General features: G+C 39.4%; 2 protein-coding genes and 1 long non-coding RNA gene across 3 annotated transcripts in view; 2 read left to right on the top strand and 1 right to left on the bottom strand.

The window, feature by feature from the left end:
• LOC122968394 overlaps positions 1 to 15,029 on the top strand; it is a 221,677-nt gene extending 206,648 nt beyond the window's left edge. Inside the window, exon 4 of the long non-coding RNA XR_006398821.1 lies at positions 14,908 to 15,029. This is a non-coding gene — a long non-coding RNA (uncharacterized LOC122968394). The remainder of the gene's footprint in view (positions 1 to 14,907) is intronic.
• Positions 555 to 10,852, bottom strand: miga2 (mitoguardin 2). Its single transcript, XM_044333578.1, has 16 exons — positions 10,663 to 10,852; positions 9,633 to 9,898; positions 8,745 to 8,955; positions 8,532 to 8,647; positions 8,303 to 8,423; positions 7,356 to 7,483; positions 6,958 to 7,075; positions 6,602 to 6,708; positions 6,366 to 6,478; positions 5,928 to 6,000; positions 4,620 to 4,706; positions 4,379 to 4,477; positions 3,143 to 3,277; positions 3,004 to 3,057; positions 2,777 to 2,893; positions 555 to 1,947 (listed from the first exon to the last, which is right to left on the bottom strand). Exons 2-16 carry the CDS (start codon positions 9,726 to 9,728, stop codon positions 1,747 to 1,749), a joined length of 1,776 nt encoding a protein of 591 aa, XP_044189513.1. The 5' UTR covers positions 9,729 to 9,898; positions 10,663 to 10,852; the 3' UTR covers positions 555 to 1,746.
• st6galnac4 (ST6 (alpha-N-acetyl-neuraminyl-2,3-beta-galactosyl-1,3)-N-acetylgalactosaminide alpha-2,6-sialyltransferase 4) lies at positions 11,271 to 16,350 on the top strand. Its single transcript, XM_044333582.1, has 5 exons — positions 11,271 to 11,845; positions 11,941 to 12,087; positions 12,801 to 13,210; positions 13,977 to 14,084; positions 14,203 to 16,350. The coding sequence occupies exons 1-5, from the start codon at positions 11,834 to 11,836 to the stop codon at positions 14,387 to 14,389; spliced, it is 864 nt and encodes a 287-aa protein (XP_044189517.1). The 5' UTR covers positions 11,271 to 11,833; the 3' UTR covers positions 14,390 to 16,350.
• Positions 16,351 to 17,959: the final 1,609 nt, after the last annotated feature.

Below are 17,959 nucleotides of genomic sequence, written 5' to 3'. Positions count from 1 at the left end.
GTCGTTTTAGTGACACACAGTTTATAGTGATGAAGTGTTTTTTTTGTTGTTTTTTTGGTTGTGTGCACTTCGTTACGACCATGAACATCTGACTTTTTCCACTCAAGACTCTTTGGCGTTTCACAGTAAGAAAAGCACAGGTGTAACTTATGAAATGATGACAGTTTCAGGGTCCTGGTACACCGTCACACTGTCATCGTTAAACTGATTTGTAACAACTGTGCTTTTCTCCACTATGAGAAGTCAAACTGCTTGCTGTGAAAAAGGCCTTTTTGGGTGAAAGCAGCTGATTTTTTTTGTGTAATCCACTCGTCCTATTTACATCTACAGAGTGACCTTTCAGATTAGATATCTGTACTTCATATCTACTATTGTTCTTAATATTACATTTTCCCTAAAACAGTTTCTATTTTATAAAATATTTATTCAGTTCATTCAATTTAGCAAGTTGTACATCTTAGCCACAAATATTTGGAAGCAATTCGAGTGGCTAAACAGATTCATAAGTTAACTTAAAGAATTTGAAAAAAAATAATCTGGCATATTAGTCAAAACATAATGCATTACCTAATATTTATTTCAAGTTGTACTGTTACTTATTACTCCCTGAGAGCAGTGATGTGTTTCACTGTTCAAGATATTGTTACTGTTGCACCTTCAAAACTGGCAATAATCAGTATTGAGACAGATGTTTTCACACCTGGTATTGTGTTATTTGCAGTGGGAAAAGATATTTTTGTGCCTCTGTGTTATTTAAAATAATAATATTCATGTCATCTGTTGCCAAATAAAAATCGAGAGGGATCACCGAGATTCAGAGGAAGTAAAACATTACAAAACTTAACAATTTGCATCTTTACATCTGCTTCAAATGAGAAGAATATATGTGAGGAAATTGTCGTCTGGGGTCTGAATATACTGCAGTTTTGGGATAATTCATCTTCTATATGAGTAACATGTTAGCACCCTACACTAATATTACAAGATGTCTGTTTGCAGTCGACACAGTCTCTTGGATTCGTCACATGACTAAACCAAATTGGGATAAATACTTCAGATTAAAGAGGATTTAAGTACAATCAGCGAGGAGACAAATCCGTTACGTCCTTCATCACGCGGCGCAAGTCTTCGGTTGGCCCGAGGCTGTCGGGAAATTATCGTGATTTGAACAAGTATCCTTCCTCCTTTAATATATAAAACATACAAATGCCACAATATCGACAGACTTTCACTCCATTTCTTTTCACATAATAATAATAATGAAGACTACGATGTCCCGCTCGATGCCACAGGTGATGAACAGGAGGTTACGATGCAGCCACTGGTTCTAGTAATAGCGTCGAAGGCCCGGTCTTCATGTGTTGGGAGCGCTTCCGTCAGGTGTGTTTATATTGAGAAGTATCCATTTCACCCAGCAAGGCAGAGGCAAGTCCTCACACATCTGAGATCACTACAGTAGGCATTCTTGATACGCAGCAGCAGATAACGAGGGAGAGATTGAATCTTATAATCCAGACGGTCTCCCTCGTTAACAAGACGGACCGGTGATACTGTAGGTCTGATGAAAACAGTTGATGAGCACAGATGAATGAAAAAATAATGCTGGTTGTCAGTGTATCACAGGAGTATGATTCAATCCAGTCTCAACGTAGCTACAGAGCCGTGAGGTGTCGCCGTTGCCTACTGGTCAGCCTACTGCATTCGGTCTGTACAAGCCCGACGAAGCCCGTAGTGACCCTCGTCGTCTCAGTTGGGCCCCGATGAGCCCTCTGTGTCTTTGGGCAGGGCACCGTTGAGCTCCAGAAGGCAATCGATACCCAGATAACCCAGTAAAATCTCACTCCGGCGGTGGGAAAGGTTCAGGAGGTCCTCAGCCAAGCACTGAGCTGAGGTGAAGCGGACCTTGTCGTGGTCGAACATATCCTTAAGGTACTGCACGATTTGTTGCTGCGGATGAAAGGAGACAAATGAATGAACGGAAACTGAAATATATACATAACATGGTGATTATAAGTTTAAAGGGGTACTCCAGCAATTTAGTTTTACACTTTTTAGTCAATTGAAAAAGCCCACAGCCCTTCCTGTTATGTAGGCTTTGTTGCCAAGGTTGTTGCTAAGGTTACTGATGTTGTCCACTCACATATTTCGGATTATTACTATCTGTTTGGTCCATCACAATACTGTATTTTTGTTGATTTCTGTAGCAACTGTGGTTTGTTTTTGTGTTGTGTCTCGTCTCTCTATTGTACTGTTAAGCTTGTATCTGCCTTTGCCTGTGTATTATGTTGCTTTTTGGTATTTGTATGTTCAAAAATCAACTGACAGAGTTTAAAGAGAGAAAGAAAGAAAGAAAGAAAGAAAGCAGCAGAGGCAGAGATATTTTAAATTTTAGCCCCTTGTAAGAGTCATCCCCCTGGATCCTACACTTCCCATGATGCAACCTGCTAGCATCTTTCATTCGACTCTCCTTGCCTAATAAACACCTACATCTTTCAAACTCCACACACCCGGTTTGTAACACAGGCTTCCTCTTATAAATTTGAAGTCTCAAGCAAAAACAGAGAAAACCCTAATGACATCACTATGACATCACATTTCGGAAAGCCACAGAAGACATTATCAACTGTTGTCACAGGCTGTGTAGTAATCCTCACGACAAGTAAACTGAACTTCATATGTAAAAATCAGTGGAGTGTCCCTTTAAATTACACCACAAACAGTCAATTAATTTCCAAAATTGTGAAAAAAACAGTTTCTTAGTCCTGCATGCGCTCACCTTGAAGATGGTGCACACTTCGGTTAAGTGCTGCCTGGGTCCCAAAAACCCAAACGCTAAAACTGGGCTCACATGTTCTGATATGGCATAGAAGTGGGAGATAAAACCATCAGGAACCTGTGGACATTAGTAAGAGAAAGAGCCGTCAAAATCAAAAAGATATGCAACAGTACTTTAAGAAACTAGGAAAGCGATAAAAACAAGTTTTAAAATGGCCTCAAACTCACCATAAGAAGACGTCTTTTCGCTTTCAAGACAGACCAGCAAGCAGTCGCAAGAGCCTAACCGAAAAACACAACTCTGTTATTAAAGTAAATAACGTATCAGTGGCAAAATCAAGGAATTTGTATGTGTGTATAAACTGACCGTCTCTTTAAAGCTGTCAGAGAGCCAGCGGTTCCTCAACACAGCTACCACAGAGGAGGGAGGGCTCTCCAGGTCTTCAAACGCGTCCATCAGGATGAAGTCCAACACTATGTCAAAAAAGTTCATACACACCACCTGCAGAGATCATGACATAGACGGTGTTTGAATCCAGAGTTGCACTAGTAATTATGAAATATAAACGCACATTTTATTATAGGTACCCTGTGGAGTTTTTGACCAGCAGTATCTCTATGGAGCGATGTCTTTAAGAGTCGGTTTGAGTCTGAAATCACTCCAAATTTACTATATAGTGCAGTATAATTACTCTCCGCCATTTTTCCAACAACTAGCTCAAGGTTTTGCTTTTATTATTATTATTGTGCGTGTGTTCATATATACGCATACATGTATTTTTACGTCCTTTTTACTTTTGAATGTACTTACTCACTATTGAGTAAACTATTGGGTATTTGTTATACGGTGAGTTGTGAATGAGTGACTTCAGACACAGCCTCGGTGCCTGTTTTGTTAGTGTTGTGAGTTTCAAGTTATTATGCTGATCAACAGTTGGTGGCGGTATTGTGTCAAGAAAACAAGTAGAGGACGTAAATAAGACTGCAAGGAGGTAAACATGGATGTGAATAATTAAGGTTTCAATTTCTTCCAAAATTGTCTTTGGAAATCTTTTGCATGAATGTGTTTTTGGTGAGGAGCAGTGAATGTAAATACAACTTTCTTTGTTTACAAACAAAAAGACAAAAAAAAAATTCACAGGGTGCCTTTAACTTCTGAGGGAAAATTTCATTCCTGTAGTATCTAAATGATGCATATTGCAGTGCATCCGACTGTAAACAAATGTGCCTTTTAATTGAAGATAGATTGTTTGTCAGTCAAGCAAGCAACTACAGTTTGTCCCTCAAAGTGAGCCTTCTACTGAGAAAAGGACAGTGAGTACTTGAGTTAAAGTTTAATTCAGGTTAGTGACAGAGTATCTAAAGTTCATGTAAACCGCTGGAGTATCCATGTTCCCATGAATAAAACATAAAACACATATGCTTACAGTTACAGTTAGGACAGTGCTGTTTACAGATATTCAAATTCACTGTCATTCAGATTCATGCTTCTTATTGGCTGGGTGTAAAAATAGCCTGACATGAGCCAATGTTAACATATTCATGATAGCACATACAGTGTCAAAAAAAAAAAAAAAAGAAGAAGAACGGTAGAAATCCTCACCCCTCGGCCCTCCAGCTCCATCTTAGTGACAGGCCACGTTTCCTCTCTCTGAGTGTAAAGCAGCATGTCCTCATAGCTCTCTAGGAAGCCTTTGGGACCCTTTGAAGGAAAAAAAAAACAACAACAAGACAGGATCTAATTAGTTACAGCTGTGTAAATATGTCCACAGAAGAAGAAGCTTGTCCTGTTTATCCAAATAGGACAAGGTAATAATTGAGGATACAGATTAGTAATGTTTTACCTTGTTTGCCTTCACCATCAACCCTGCAATCATCTGCTTCCCGGTCTCCATGAAAAATGTGCGGTGAGTTTCATCTGATAACAGGACCTGAGGGGGAAAGAAAAGCATTATTCTTCTATTTTCTGTAGTAATTTCTATAATAGTTTATACAGCGGGCATCTGATTTCTACACAGCGTCGACTTATTTTCAAGTGTAATGATGTAATGTTGGCTGCAAATGACTGCCATCAACGTGCTTCAATAACACATTCAGGTCAAGTTAACTTGAAAGTGAATCATCACTCAGGTGTAGCAGGGTGGTACTGATTGACTGAAAAATAAAAGCGGATAACACACTGCAGATGTAAACACAGCTGCAGATATGAATGGGAGTTTCATGGGAGTGCTGACCTTTGCCTGAGACTGAAGAACAAAGCTAAAAATGTTTTACAGACAAAGACTAAGAGCCTCATCCGTTTTCTGAGTGTAAGGCACGCTGTGAGTCACCTCTCTCTGGCTGCAGCTGCTGTCCTTTTATCTGACCTCCATGCTTTTGTCTGGATGTTGCTTAAGAGCAGAAACCTTACTCACTGCCTGTGTGTGCTAAGACGACATATTACCAATGCAGGTTTGTTAAAGTGTGCTGCAAGGTTTCTACTACGATCTCATTACAATACTGTACTGTGTATAATATCAGTGGTGTCATGAGAGACGGTGAGTCCAGGGGAAAAAAAAGGGAAAAGAGGGAATCTATCCTAGAGCCTTATAGAGATTCATCATGACAAAGATCATCTATCCCTGCACTACAATATTTAGCAACTGGACTGTGTTTTTCATTGCTTACAAATTGGAAAATTGGCAATCAGACACAATTATTGCCAGTTTTCTGAAGTTAATGTTACCAAATCAGGTTCCTGCTAGAAGGGACGTCAGCCAAAGGAGCGCAAGAATGTGTGAGCTTAATAAGAGCTTTCTGAATGTTGTTTTGCTGAAGTCACAGCTGCTGGTTCACAGCTGACATGACAGTTTTACAGGAACCATAAAGACTGCTGAAACTAATCTTGATCATGCTGATAAGTTTTAACCAAAGCGATAAAAAACTATGGAGTTTTTGACCACTAGTGGTGCTATAGAGCAGTGTTTTGATAAGCAGGTCCCCCTGTTCTTTACTCAAGGGTTCACATGTACACCATGAGCATAGGGGCAACACAATATACTTTTTGCTGACTATAGTGTGCGGTAACAGCTGCTGACGGATTATCACAAGAACTGCAGTCAAGCAAACAAAGATCTATGTAATAAGGATGAGTCATATAAGCTCAAGCAGACCTGGAATGCTTGTCTCACACAGTGAAGCTTGGCAAGGAAGTCTTGGTCACCATAACATTCAAGTAATTCAGTCCTGAAAAAAAGAGAAAAGGGTATAAAACTCACTGAAACCTTATTCTTCTCTGAGCTACTGTGCATTTAAAATTGATTTTTTGACTGCCTGGGGGCAGAGGAACAAGTGGTAAAGTTGATATTGTTGACATGTTAGCAAACATCCAACAGACACAGAGCAACATTAGCATTCGTTAGATTTCATGTTTCTAGCCAACTGATGAATTTAAGTCCAATGTTTGCTCTCCTTTTAGCTCTGTGCAGTAAAGTTAAGTTGGGTGATAATTATCTGTGTCAAACTCTTTTCGCATCTAATCCATTATTAATATAAGCATATTGATTAGCACAGCTTCAAGTATTTAGGTTAAGACTTTATACATCAGTTACCTCAGGGACCTATAGCACACTTTACCCTCCCGGACCAGAGACAAGGCTTCTTCATAGAGAGCTGCTGGCTTAAGCGGCTGGTAGACATCTTCTATAGACATGGCATCAAACAGCTGCACAGACAAAAACATGCATATGTTGAGTGTACTAGTATATGTGTAGGGGGGCCCTGGGAAATCAGCCAGTGCCATAAAGTATCTTGTTTTCTGTCAGAGAGCAGATAAAAGGGAGCTAACCTCCGCGGCTGAGAAGAAGGAATCGTCAGAGGTAACAGTGGTGGCATCATCATCTCGCAGTTGGTGGAAACTCTCCACTTGAGGCAAGATAAGAGTTCCTTCACTCTCTGCCGAAGGAACAACACAAACTCAGAGTGCAAGAATGAAAACACAGATGTACTCAGAGATATAAAATGTGGCCTCACCGGTCAAACAATAAGAAATATTACTACTGATGCAGACTGAGTGCAAACAATAATTTTGGTGCAGTCAATAATGAAAATGTGATATGTCTACCTTCTTTTAAAAGGTCACATATAAACTCATGCATGCATCAGTTTTCAGTTCTGCATTTTCTGAAAAACTTGCTCGCTTACCAAAGTCTGCCAGCACGCTGTCTGTTGGGATACTGCTGCCAAAATCTTCTTGTAGGTGGTAAGCCCTGTGCAGTAGCGTCTCTAACTTGTCAGCGAACACTTTATTACGAGTTTCAACCTATAACAGAGGGGAGAAAAGCATTAAACAGGCCGAAAATGACTAATTAGTGCTAATTATATAGACAGCGTTTGTATTTCATAAAGTGCAACAGAAGAAGGCTGCTTTTTTGTTTAACAGCATGACAACCAGCATGTGGCGATTCAAACCAACAACATTACGAGAAGGTGGAACGCCAAAGACACCATAGATTACAGTAATGTACTCAGACTGGTAACTAATCAGACCATGCACAAGAGTTTCGAGCTGTCTGTGCTGTTAAGAATAGTATGAAGGTTACCACGGGAAGGTCTCCACACGCCGCCCCCTGCAGAGCGAGGCTGTTGTTGCTGGAGGTCGAGTGGGTGTGGTGGCGTATGTTCAGGGCCATTTCCCACTTTTGTAGCGCTTCCTCGAACAACTCCATCCCTAACAGGAAAAGAGCATCCAGATTTAACCATACTTCCTACCCATGAGTCGGAAAACCTAAAAAAAAAAAATCAACTAAAATTGGCACAGAACTACAGAGTTGAATTGTTATCTCTTATTAGTTTAAGTGGCAAATAAATACTTATTTTATGAAAAATATTGCTTAATGTACATTTAAGTGACCTGAGGTTTACCAAAGTCCAAAATGAGAAATTCCGAATAGCTCTTAGAGCATAATCCAAATGCCAGACAAGTGCAATCTGAGTCCAAGAGTCCAGCTATTACCTGATTATATCCTAGATTTATATCCTAGATTTATATCCTAGATTTAATCCATTTGTTCTACACCACCAGCAGTCACTACAGTAGTACAGTAGTAAGTGGATGCTGATTTCACATAATGTGGGAAATGTTGTAGTATAATTATGGGTAGCTTGTGTCTTAATGTCACCATAAACTGGTAAAAAGACACAGAAAAGTAACTTTTAATGATATTCAAAATGCAAAGATTATAAAAGTCATCCAAACCAACTGCAAATGTGAATATTTTCCTTCCTTCTGCAAATGCAGCAAAAACACATCCTGTATCATTTGGGTTTCACATTCATCACCGCAGTGCATTATTTTGTTTCACATTCAATTGTTATTTCTGGGTAAAAGGTTCTTAAACAATAAGTGACAAAGTAGAGCTTATCTCTCTCTTCCTCACATTATATTTCAGGTAACACAGAAAAAAATATCTCACTATATTTGACATTCAGCTTGTGTACTATGTTTTTTTTTGTTTGTTTTTTAACGTGAGTCGTAGTTAAAACATACCCATTAAATAAAGATTCTCTGCATTAGCATCCTCTATTGCCCCTGACTCTTCCACCACTGGCTCTGCCTCCCAGGGGGTTGATGGATTGACAGATTGATTTGGGGAGCTTGGGACCCGCATCTGGACCGGAAACACACACACACACAAAGACACATTAAATACATGAGACACCGAGGGAAACAATAAGCAAAAATGTTTAAGAGTGAGTTGTAAAATTGTAAAACTAACAGATGCCAGGCTGTGTGAGGAACTTGAGTGTTTACTAGGGGCCAGGGAAGAGATTCCACTCATGGTATCATTGCTCCGAGTGCTGGGACTCATCATCTGCCGCCCAGTAAATGGACCTGCACAGAGAAATATATCTAAGTAGATGCTGAGACACGCTACAAACCACATAGCAAAATAATAATTAAAAAGTATCCAACGTTAAGACGTCCACACCTCTCTTTAATGATGAGGGCCTTCCGGTCTTTATCAGCGCCTCAGGTATGCCCACCGTCTTCTGGCCCTCCTTCCCTTGTGTTGCCTGCTTCCGTTTCCTCCCCCGCCTTTTCAGCTGATGAGCGGTGAGAGCCAGCGCAACGCTGCCCAGCGCTGTGGCAAACAGCACTTTCTTCAAGTTTGGGGTGAGCTTTAGCTGAGAAAATATGGACTGAAAGCAGGAGGAACAAACATGAGCTGCCATCATAAAGATCCCTCCACTGGTACATAATTTATTGAAAAAATCACCACAATATAGTCAATAGTTCTGGTGTGCAGAGATTGTTGATTGGTCAATCAACAGAAAATTAATCACCAATTGTTTTGATGATCAAATCGTTTTGAGTAATTTTTCCAAGGGTTCAATGACCTTTATTGTCATCTCACCGTTGTTACATTTATACTTTTCAGTTTCAAATGCTACCTATGAAGACATGAAATTGTGTTTTCCCAGGCTTGGTGAAAAGGTAGTTTAAATAAAAAAAAAGATATTAAAACTTGAGAAGAATTTAAAATGAAGGTTTAAAGAAATATTTATAAAATAATTAAAGAATAGAGAATGTAAAGAATATAGTGCGCAAGGTTGAATTGAAAAACTGTAGCAATGTTCATAAACATGGGTAGTAAACTGAATATCTTTGGTTTATGGTCTGTAGGTCAAGACAAAACAAGACATTAAAGGACTTCATCTTGGGCTTTGGGAGACTGTGATCGACATTTTTTAGACTAAACAACTAATCGATTAACTGAGGAAATATCAGATTAATCGGTAATGAAAATGATCTTTAGTTGCAGCCCCAGTAGAGATGCAAACCTTAACTGTATATGTGCAAGTGCAAAGTGGCTTACCTGCCCAAATGTGGAATAGAGAAACACTGGTATCTCCGCGACAGTCATGGCCAGAGCCTGGGCGATGGACATCCCTTCTGCTCGTTTGACTGACATCTCAGAAATCGAAATGCCTGCAGGCCACAGCTCTCCAAAGCCTCACATTCACCCTCAACACAGTGTCCTCTCTGCTCTGGGATCAGCCAGCTTGGGACTTGCTGATGAACCGTCTGTCGTCATCCACTCCTTAACTTGCTGGTCCAGTGTTTGACTGTAGTTTTATTACCCTGCAACAGATAAGACATGAGGAAATTATCTGCAGCAGTCTCCTCTCTTTGGAGCTGCATTATATTGTGAAGTATAGGGCATCAGTAGACAAAGTAAGGAGTGCAGCAGTGCTGTTGGCTCCAGGGCAAAACACTCTAGACTCAGACATGGAGTTAATTTACAAAGGTTCATAGTTTAAGCTGGAAAAATCAAGCTTGCATTAAGTGTTAAGCAGCACAGCAACTTGACATTGTGCCAGATATCCACACAGTCTGGTATGCAGACTGCTCCACACGTACTGTACACCTACAATGTACAATCTACAATAAAAATCGACTAAGCTGCAAAATCAACAATCACTCTCCAGCCAGACAGGACAAATGACAAATGATTGATGATGGAGCGGCTGCCAGTTGACAGACTTGATTATAAGGTGAATAGCAAGCTAGCCTGTAAGGCCAGATGTCGACCCTGCCACCACTTTTTCAACTTTTACGTGAAACATATAACAAATCTGAACTCTGTTGGTAACTATTTTGTGAATGGCAGGCCACAAAATCCTCAGTAGCAAGCAGATAAACCCGAGTGTCCAGTTCAGAGACGAGCATGTTAACGTTAAAGCTAGCACACCAGCTAGCCTAGCTCAGTCTGATCTGTCACTTCTCATCACAGAGCATCACCCGGTCAACCGGACACCGGCCGCGAAGCTTTGAACGGACACCGGCAATGAAAACAGCTCACCAGCGACACAACTAATAAGATAATCCCATAGATAGGTACATACCGAGGCGTCGGGGGAAGGACGTCCCTGTCACAGTCAGTGAAAGCAGCATACTAGTTCTTTGCTCGGGGGCGGTGCCATGGAAACGCAGGAATACTGACGCGACCATCAGCCAATCGAACGCGGAGTAGAGGCGGTTGCCTTTTTTTCTTGACCAATCGGATAAAAAGTGGTGAAGAAAGTATTTCTACCGTCCAATCAGGCCGTAGATCAAAAAGCATCGTTTGCTGGGACCAAAAAATCAGAAGAAACAAAAACTTTATTAACAACACAGTAATATTACAATACAAATAACTACTGGGAATATTGGAGGGAAAAAAAACTAATCATAAGTGAAAAAGGTAACAAACACATTCAATCTCAAATATATACCAGCTATGCGTGGCATTCAGCCTTGTACATAACAATAGAGGGCGCTAAAACAATAGCATGGGCCCCATACATGCCAATGAAATGTGACTCTACAATAAGGCATAATAACAATAAGTGATTATTGTATTAATACACTTAATGTATTACAATAAGTAAGTGAAAATATATTAAATCCTGAAAATACCGAACAAATACTAATGAGCAATAATATTCAAAAAATGAAAAAAAGATAGCCCCAAAATGTATGAATCCAACTTCACATATTTTTTTGCATATATGTATATTTCATGACTCAGTATTTTTGCCAGTGATGGAAACTGATTTTTAGTCAATTAGTGGCGTATATTTTATTAGAGGGTAACGCTTTTGTTGTGAAAAAGTCGTAACCGGAAGCGTAGTTTCTCTGGAGAAAGTGACGTCACCGAAGACTTCCCGAACTGAACTCTGGTAACATCGTGAGGATTCAGATCAGTACAGTATCAACAAATCGGGTGAGATAACAGAAGTTAGCGGAACAGATTTCAGAGAAAGACATCAGTTCATACATGCCGGCTATTGGACAATATTGTGACCTGTTGTCTGTCTGCGGGTGAAAGCTCAAGTTACACTGAAAAGAAAAGGATGCTGGATTTGGAAACATCGATCACAACAGCTTATTAAAAATTTGTAAATATGAAACCTTATGATCATGACTCGACCATGTCTGGACGTGTCTCTCTCGCCGCATCTGTCTCGAGTTAAACGGCTGGAACAATGAGTGCCGTCGGGCTCTGTGGATCAGGGCTTTCCCAAAGGCCTTGATATGAAATCTCAGGTGAGATTAAGCCCGTGGTATTTAATACGGTGTGTGCAAGCTTCAATGCGAACCGTTATATTCTCCATTTATTTCTCTTTCCCATGCCCATGCAGATGCTCCGCTGGCTTTGCCTGCTCAGCCTGAGTCTTCCTCTGTTGTTTTGGTTTGGACATGTGATCATACGGGACGGTCCTCCGCCTCCGGAGCCGAGCACCGGGCTCAGCGGCTACATGAGGATCACCCCGGGCAGGATGCACCAGGTGACAGGCAGGGCTTTGAGTCCAAGTCTTGTTAGTTAAAGGTCCCCTCCAGGCATGTTTTAAAGGACAGGTTCACAGATTTTACAAGCACGTATCTGACACACCCACTTTATAACATGACACACCCACTTGGTTAGGTTTAGGCATTGAGACAAGACAATACAGACTTGAAAAATTATCTTGTCAACACTGCTCCTTAAGAAGATATTGATCAGGAGTAGTTGTGTAAGGATTGCAAAACTATTATGATATATAATATAAATAATATAAGAATGTTTCCATTATCAATTAATCAATTATTCATTTGGTCTTAAAATGATTTGGTTAAAACATTTGGTCTGAAAATAATGAAAAATGCCCCACGTTTCTAAAGCCAAACTCATTGACTTCTGCTTGTTTTGTTTGAGTTACAGTCCAATACCCAAAGATATTCAGTTTATTACATAACAAGACAAAGACACGTAACATATCCTCACAATTTAGAAGCTGGAACTGCAGAATGTGAGGCTGCCTCTGCTTGTAAGAATGCATAAACAGTTGATTAATTATTAAAATAGTTGGCGATTTATAGGTCCCCCAAAGGGCAAAACTATTATGGGTAGTTGTTTTATATACTGTATATATTATGTTAATAACTGGGATATAACAATGCACTCACTGTATGCATATGCACAAACCAAAAGTAACTATTTTCTAATCTTCTCTCTCAACAGCTCCTGAACATGCACTGCAGCCAGTGTGCCTTGGTCTCCAGCTCAGGTCAGATGCTCAAAGCTGGTGCTGGAAAAGAGATAGACGAAATCGGATGTGTGATCCGGATGAACAATGCACCCACACGGGGGTTTGAGAGAGACGTAGGGAGCCGTACCAGTCTTCGTGTTGTGTCACACACCAGTGTTCCCCTGTTGGTAAAAAACGAGCGCTACTATTTCCAGCAATCGGCAGACACCACATATGTGTTCTGGGGTCCCGAAAGGAACATGAGGCAGGACGGGAAAGGACGCATCTTTAATATTCTCCTGAAAATAGCAAAGAAATATCCAAACGTCAGCATCTACGCTGTGACCAGAGAGAAGATTCTGTACTGTGACAGCGTGTTTCAGAATGAAACTGGAAAGAACAGGTACAGTATTTTGATTAATATTGATACAGACAATAATCATATAATGTGTTGTTTATGGCTGTTGGCAGTTTAAAGAAGACATATCATGCACAATTGCAAAAACTCCAAAAACTTAATCTGGCCCTTTATGCAGCCCCTTAGTTCAGCCTCTGTCTGAAACGGGCAGTTTTAGCTCCTGTTTCTTTAAGGCCCCCCCTCCTGGTGAGCCCACTCTGTTCTGATTGGCCAGCTCCCAGAAGATGCTCCTCGGCTGTCTTCTGGCAGCTCCAGAGGCTACGTAAACAAACAGTAGTTGTAGGATTTCACTTCTTTTCTCATTCTCTACCTGAAATGGAAACTTCTCAAATACGTCTGTACGTGTTGAAGCCGGAATCCAATCCGAAATATGCGAGTGGACAACATGAACAACCCGTGGAACAGCTGTAGCAACAAAGACTATGGAATGGACAGCTGTTTGTGGGCGTGTGCGAACGATCTGACATAAGTTTGATGGGGAAGTAGACGTAAAATTACAAACTGAGCGTTCAGAGCAGGCTGAACCCCTAGCTTTTGAATTGTAAGGAGCATTTTTACATACTTTCACCCCAAGTTTTGGAACTTTTACCATGTTTAACATAGACATCCACCATTATAACAGTATAAAAATGACAGAAAATCACAAAAAGCATGATATGTCCCCTTTAAGTGTTTTGATTTTGGCAGTTTCAGAGTCTGAGGAGTTTGAAATACCTTTTTCAAGAACAGATGTTTGATGTCTCTCACTCAGAATGAAGACAGGTGCATTTCTCAGCACCGGATTCTTCACAATGATCCTGGCTATAGATATGTGTGACAGCATCCACGTTTATGGGATGATCGATGATAACCACTGCAGGTGAGACATTTGACATAATGACCTGAACTTATAATCTACACAACTGGCTTTAAAAAAAAAAAAAATTTAGCATCATAAATAACTTTTACCTTCTTCTGGTATTTCCTCCTTCTGGCAGTCGGGCCAATCACAGTGTTGTTCCATACCATTACTACGAGCGGAACAGAATTGATGAATGCAGGATGTACAAGGTCCACGAGCACACAAAACGCGGGGGCCACCGATTCATCACTGAGAAGGCCATTTATGCCAAATGGGCAAAACGCCACAAGATGGAGTTTAAACATCCCTCTTGGAACTTTTGACAAAGAAAATCCAAAAGCTGTCCTTCGACTCTAAGGTGGTGTTCAGTTTCGCTGGCTTTTGATCGCCTTTGCTGGGGATTTTAGCGTTGCCTGAGGAGGAACTTTATCAAGTACATGGAATTGTTACTCAAGCTTTTATATGGAGTTTGACTTTTTTACCAACTCAGCAGTTTTTAGGTCAAAAGAAGCTGGCTCTTTGTGGGTAAAATTATCTGCTATTACTGATAGAAAATAATACATTTTAGTTTCGTATGCTTAAGATACCAACACTTAACTGGTGGTTAAGTACCGCTGTCAGTGTTACTGAATATTTCCGTTATCTATAGCCATATATCAGTATAGATGCTGATAAATCAACTTAAGCCACTAAACTAGACAGTAAACCAGTTCATACCAAAGCTTACAATTTTAAATGTATTTTTAACTGTGCCTTTATTTCTTTAGTTTTATTGTGCACACTGTTTTACTTTATGCTGCAATCCAGCCTGTGTAATTTAAAGCTACTGTGAGACAGGAAGCGTCATTGGGTCAGTATGTTATCAAGAGCTGCAACATTTAGTCCATGAATTGATTAGTTGATTGTCAGAAAATCAATTGCCAACTATTTTGATAATCGATTAATCGTTTTAAGTAATTTTTCAAGAAAAAATGTCCAAAGTTTCTAACTCCAGCCTCTCAAATGTGAATATTTTCTGGTTTCTTTAGACCTCTTTGATAGTAAACTGTATATCTTTGGGTTGTGAACTGTTTCTCAGGACAAAAGAAGACATTTGAGGACGTCACCTTGAGTTTTAGGAAACAGTGTTCGGCATTTTTCACCATTTTCTGACAGTTAATAGACCAAACAACTAATCAATCAATCAAGAAAACAATTGACTGAGTAATTGATGATGGAAACAATCATTAGTTGCAGCCTCAAAACATGACATTGATCTAAATGATCTGTCTGCCTTGAACATGTGACAAATTGAGCACCAGCATCCACTGGGAGTCATGCTCATACACCAGACCAACGACAAATGAACATACTGGTTCATGCAGATTCAGGTTGATACTTCATACTTAATAGACTACTGTTATTTTGTAACATTCGATATTGAAGCTTTAAGCTGATAACTTGCCCTTTCTGCAACCAGTTACAGTGTTAAAATGCTTTAAGTAATAGTACGCCTTTTCTTTTAATCAAAGCACATTTTAAAAGTGAGCTGAGTGCCATTTAGCCCTTACAGCGATCGTGTAGTTGTGTTACATGTGGTTGCATCAGTGGTCAACCACCATGACATACAGTATGTATGTGTGATAACATGTAAATCAACCACAAAGCAAACAGTGTTTAAAAGGAACTGCAGAGATCTACTGTCGACCACAGACTGCAGTCCTCTGCTGATCAATGGCCAACAAACACAAGTATTAACAATAATGAGAACGATACAAGAATACAAACAAATCCTGTAGATATTTGTGTTTGTTATCTGTGCTGGAGGGAAGGGGTATTTCCTGGAAGGCTGATGTAACATTTGCAAACTGTGTAGCCGCACTGATGGCAGTTTCACCACTGTGTGGCGTCCTAAAGCCTCTGACGGAAAAGAAATCTGCAGAAAGTTGTGGCCAAAGTTCAAAGACAAAGTGTCGGTGTCCTATTAATAACTTTGAATGTAATTGGGTCGGTACCATGAACACAAACTGAATTATTTTTCTTCATATATTTACTTTAAAACTGTTTACCCTTTATATTTTTACTGCCTGTTTACAATGAAAGCTGTAGAGCTGCCTTTTTAGTTGCTTATATTGTGACTAATTCCAAAGACTGTAATAGTATTTGCACTACTGAGCAAACTGCTGTGTCAAAGTATTTCACTGTAATGTACATTTCAAATATAAATTGTTTGATTTAAAGTGTGCTATAAATGACTTCTTGGCAACCATAAGTAGTACAAAATAAAAACTTGAATGTAAACTTGGCCACTGGTCACTGATAGTATGAGATGGACGTCATCATGGATAAATCTGTCAAATACATTATGCCTGTGTGTGTGTGTGTGTGTGTGTGTGAGGGAGAGAGCTTGACTTTGTTGTCTCTGGCTCTCTTGAATTATTTAATGCAGTTAAAAATTTACAGACGTAAAACAAGATGCACTTTTTTTTGTATTCTCTAAATAGAATTACAACATGAATACATTTCCTTCAATACTAACATAATATAACACTCTAAACTCTTTGAAATACATTTTGCTGATAATACTTTAATACCTTTACTTTTACTTAAGTAACATTTTGAATTCAGGACTTGGAGTGTAATGGAGTATTTTAGACAACAGTATTTCTACTTTTACTTAAGCAGTGGTGGAAGAAGTACTCAGATCCTTTACTTAAGTAAAAGTACCCAGACAGAAATGTAAAAATATTCCATTACAAGTAAAAGCCCTGCATGAAAAATCCTACTTAAGTAAAAGTACTTAAGTATTAGCAGCAAAACGTGCTTAAAATATTGCGGTAAAAGTAGTGGTTTGGTCCCTCTGACTGATATATTATTATATATGACATCATTAGATTATTAATACTGAAGCATTAGTGTGTAAAAAAAGTCCTGCATTTAAATTCCTACTTTATCTGCTAAAGTACATTATTGATACTGATGAATCAATGTGTAATTAGCATGTTACTGTTGTAGCTGCTGGAGGTGGAGCTAGTTTGAAATACTTTATATACAGTTAGCTAGTTTAGTCCAGTGCTCGGGCCCCTTCAAAGGGTCACCAGACAAATCTGAGATGATTAATGGGAGAGGAAAGAAGAAAAAACAAAGTTCTGATACACAAATCTGTTTTCAGTTTTTGGACTTTTCTCTAATCTTTGATTTTTGGTGAAATATTGGATCATTTGAACATTTATTGAAATGAAACCATGTGAGAAGTTTAGAGGGAAAAATCACTATTTGGTGGAGCTGTTAACAACTCATAGACATCTGAAATGTGACCCCGACTACACACTGCTTTTTGTAAGACATCAAAAGCCAAAAAGGTTGGAAACCGCTGGTTTCATCTTTAACAATGTGCTGTATTTTAAAAGCTTGTTATATTATCCATTGTGTCAAATCTTCATCTGAAAAGTAACTAAAGCTGCCAAATAAATGTAGTGGAGTAGAGAGTACAATATTTCCCTCTGAAATGCAGTGGAACGGAAGCATAAAGTAATATCAAATGGAAATACTCAAATAAAGTACAAGTACCTCAAAACTATACTTAAGAACAGTACTTGAGTCTTAGTAACTTCCCATCACGGCTGATCAGATATGATTTAGCACAAACTGGGGTCCTAACATGATGAAGACTGCATCACTCCACTTATTTGTCCACACATACAAGAGCCAAACCGTTACTTTGGGTGACATAACACTTCAAGTACAAGTACCTCAAAATTGTACTTAAGCACAGAATTTGAGTAAACGGACTTACTTGCTTCCCACCACTGAGTAAATAAATCAGCTATAAAAGGATCTGAACACTAATTATTATTAATTTTATTTTTTTTGGGGCGGGGGGGGGGGGGCAAACTTTATTATTTTATTCACAT

Source organism: Thunnus albacares, chromosome 18 (assembly GCF_914725855.1).
Source record: "Thunnus albacares chromosome 18, fThuAlb1.1, whole genome shotgun sequence".
Lineage (NCBI taxonomy): Eukaryota > Metazoa > Chordata > Actinopteri > Scombriformes > Scombridae > Thunnus > Thunnus albacares.
The sequence above is the reverse complement of the archived record's forward strand: the minus strand, read 5'-3'. Positions and strand labels throughout refer to the sequence as shown.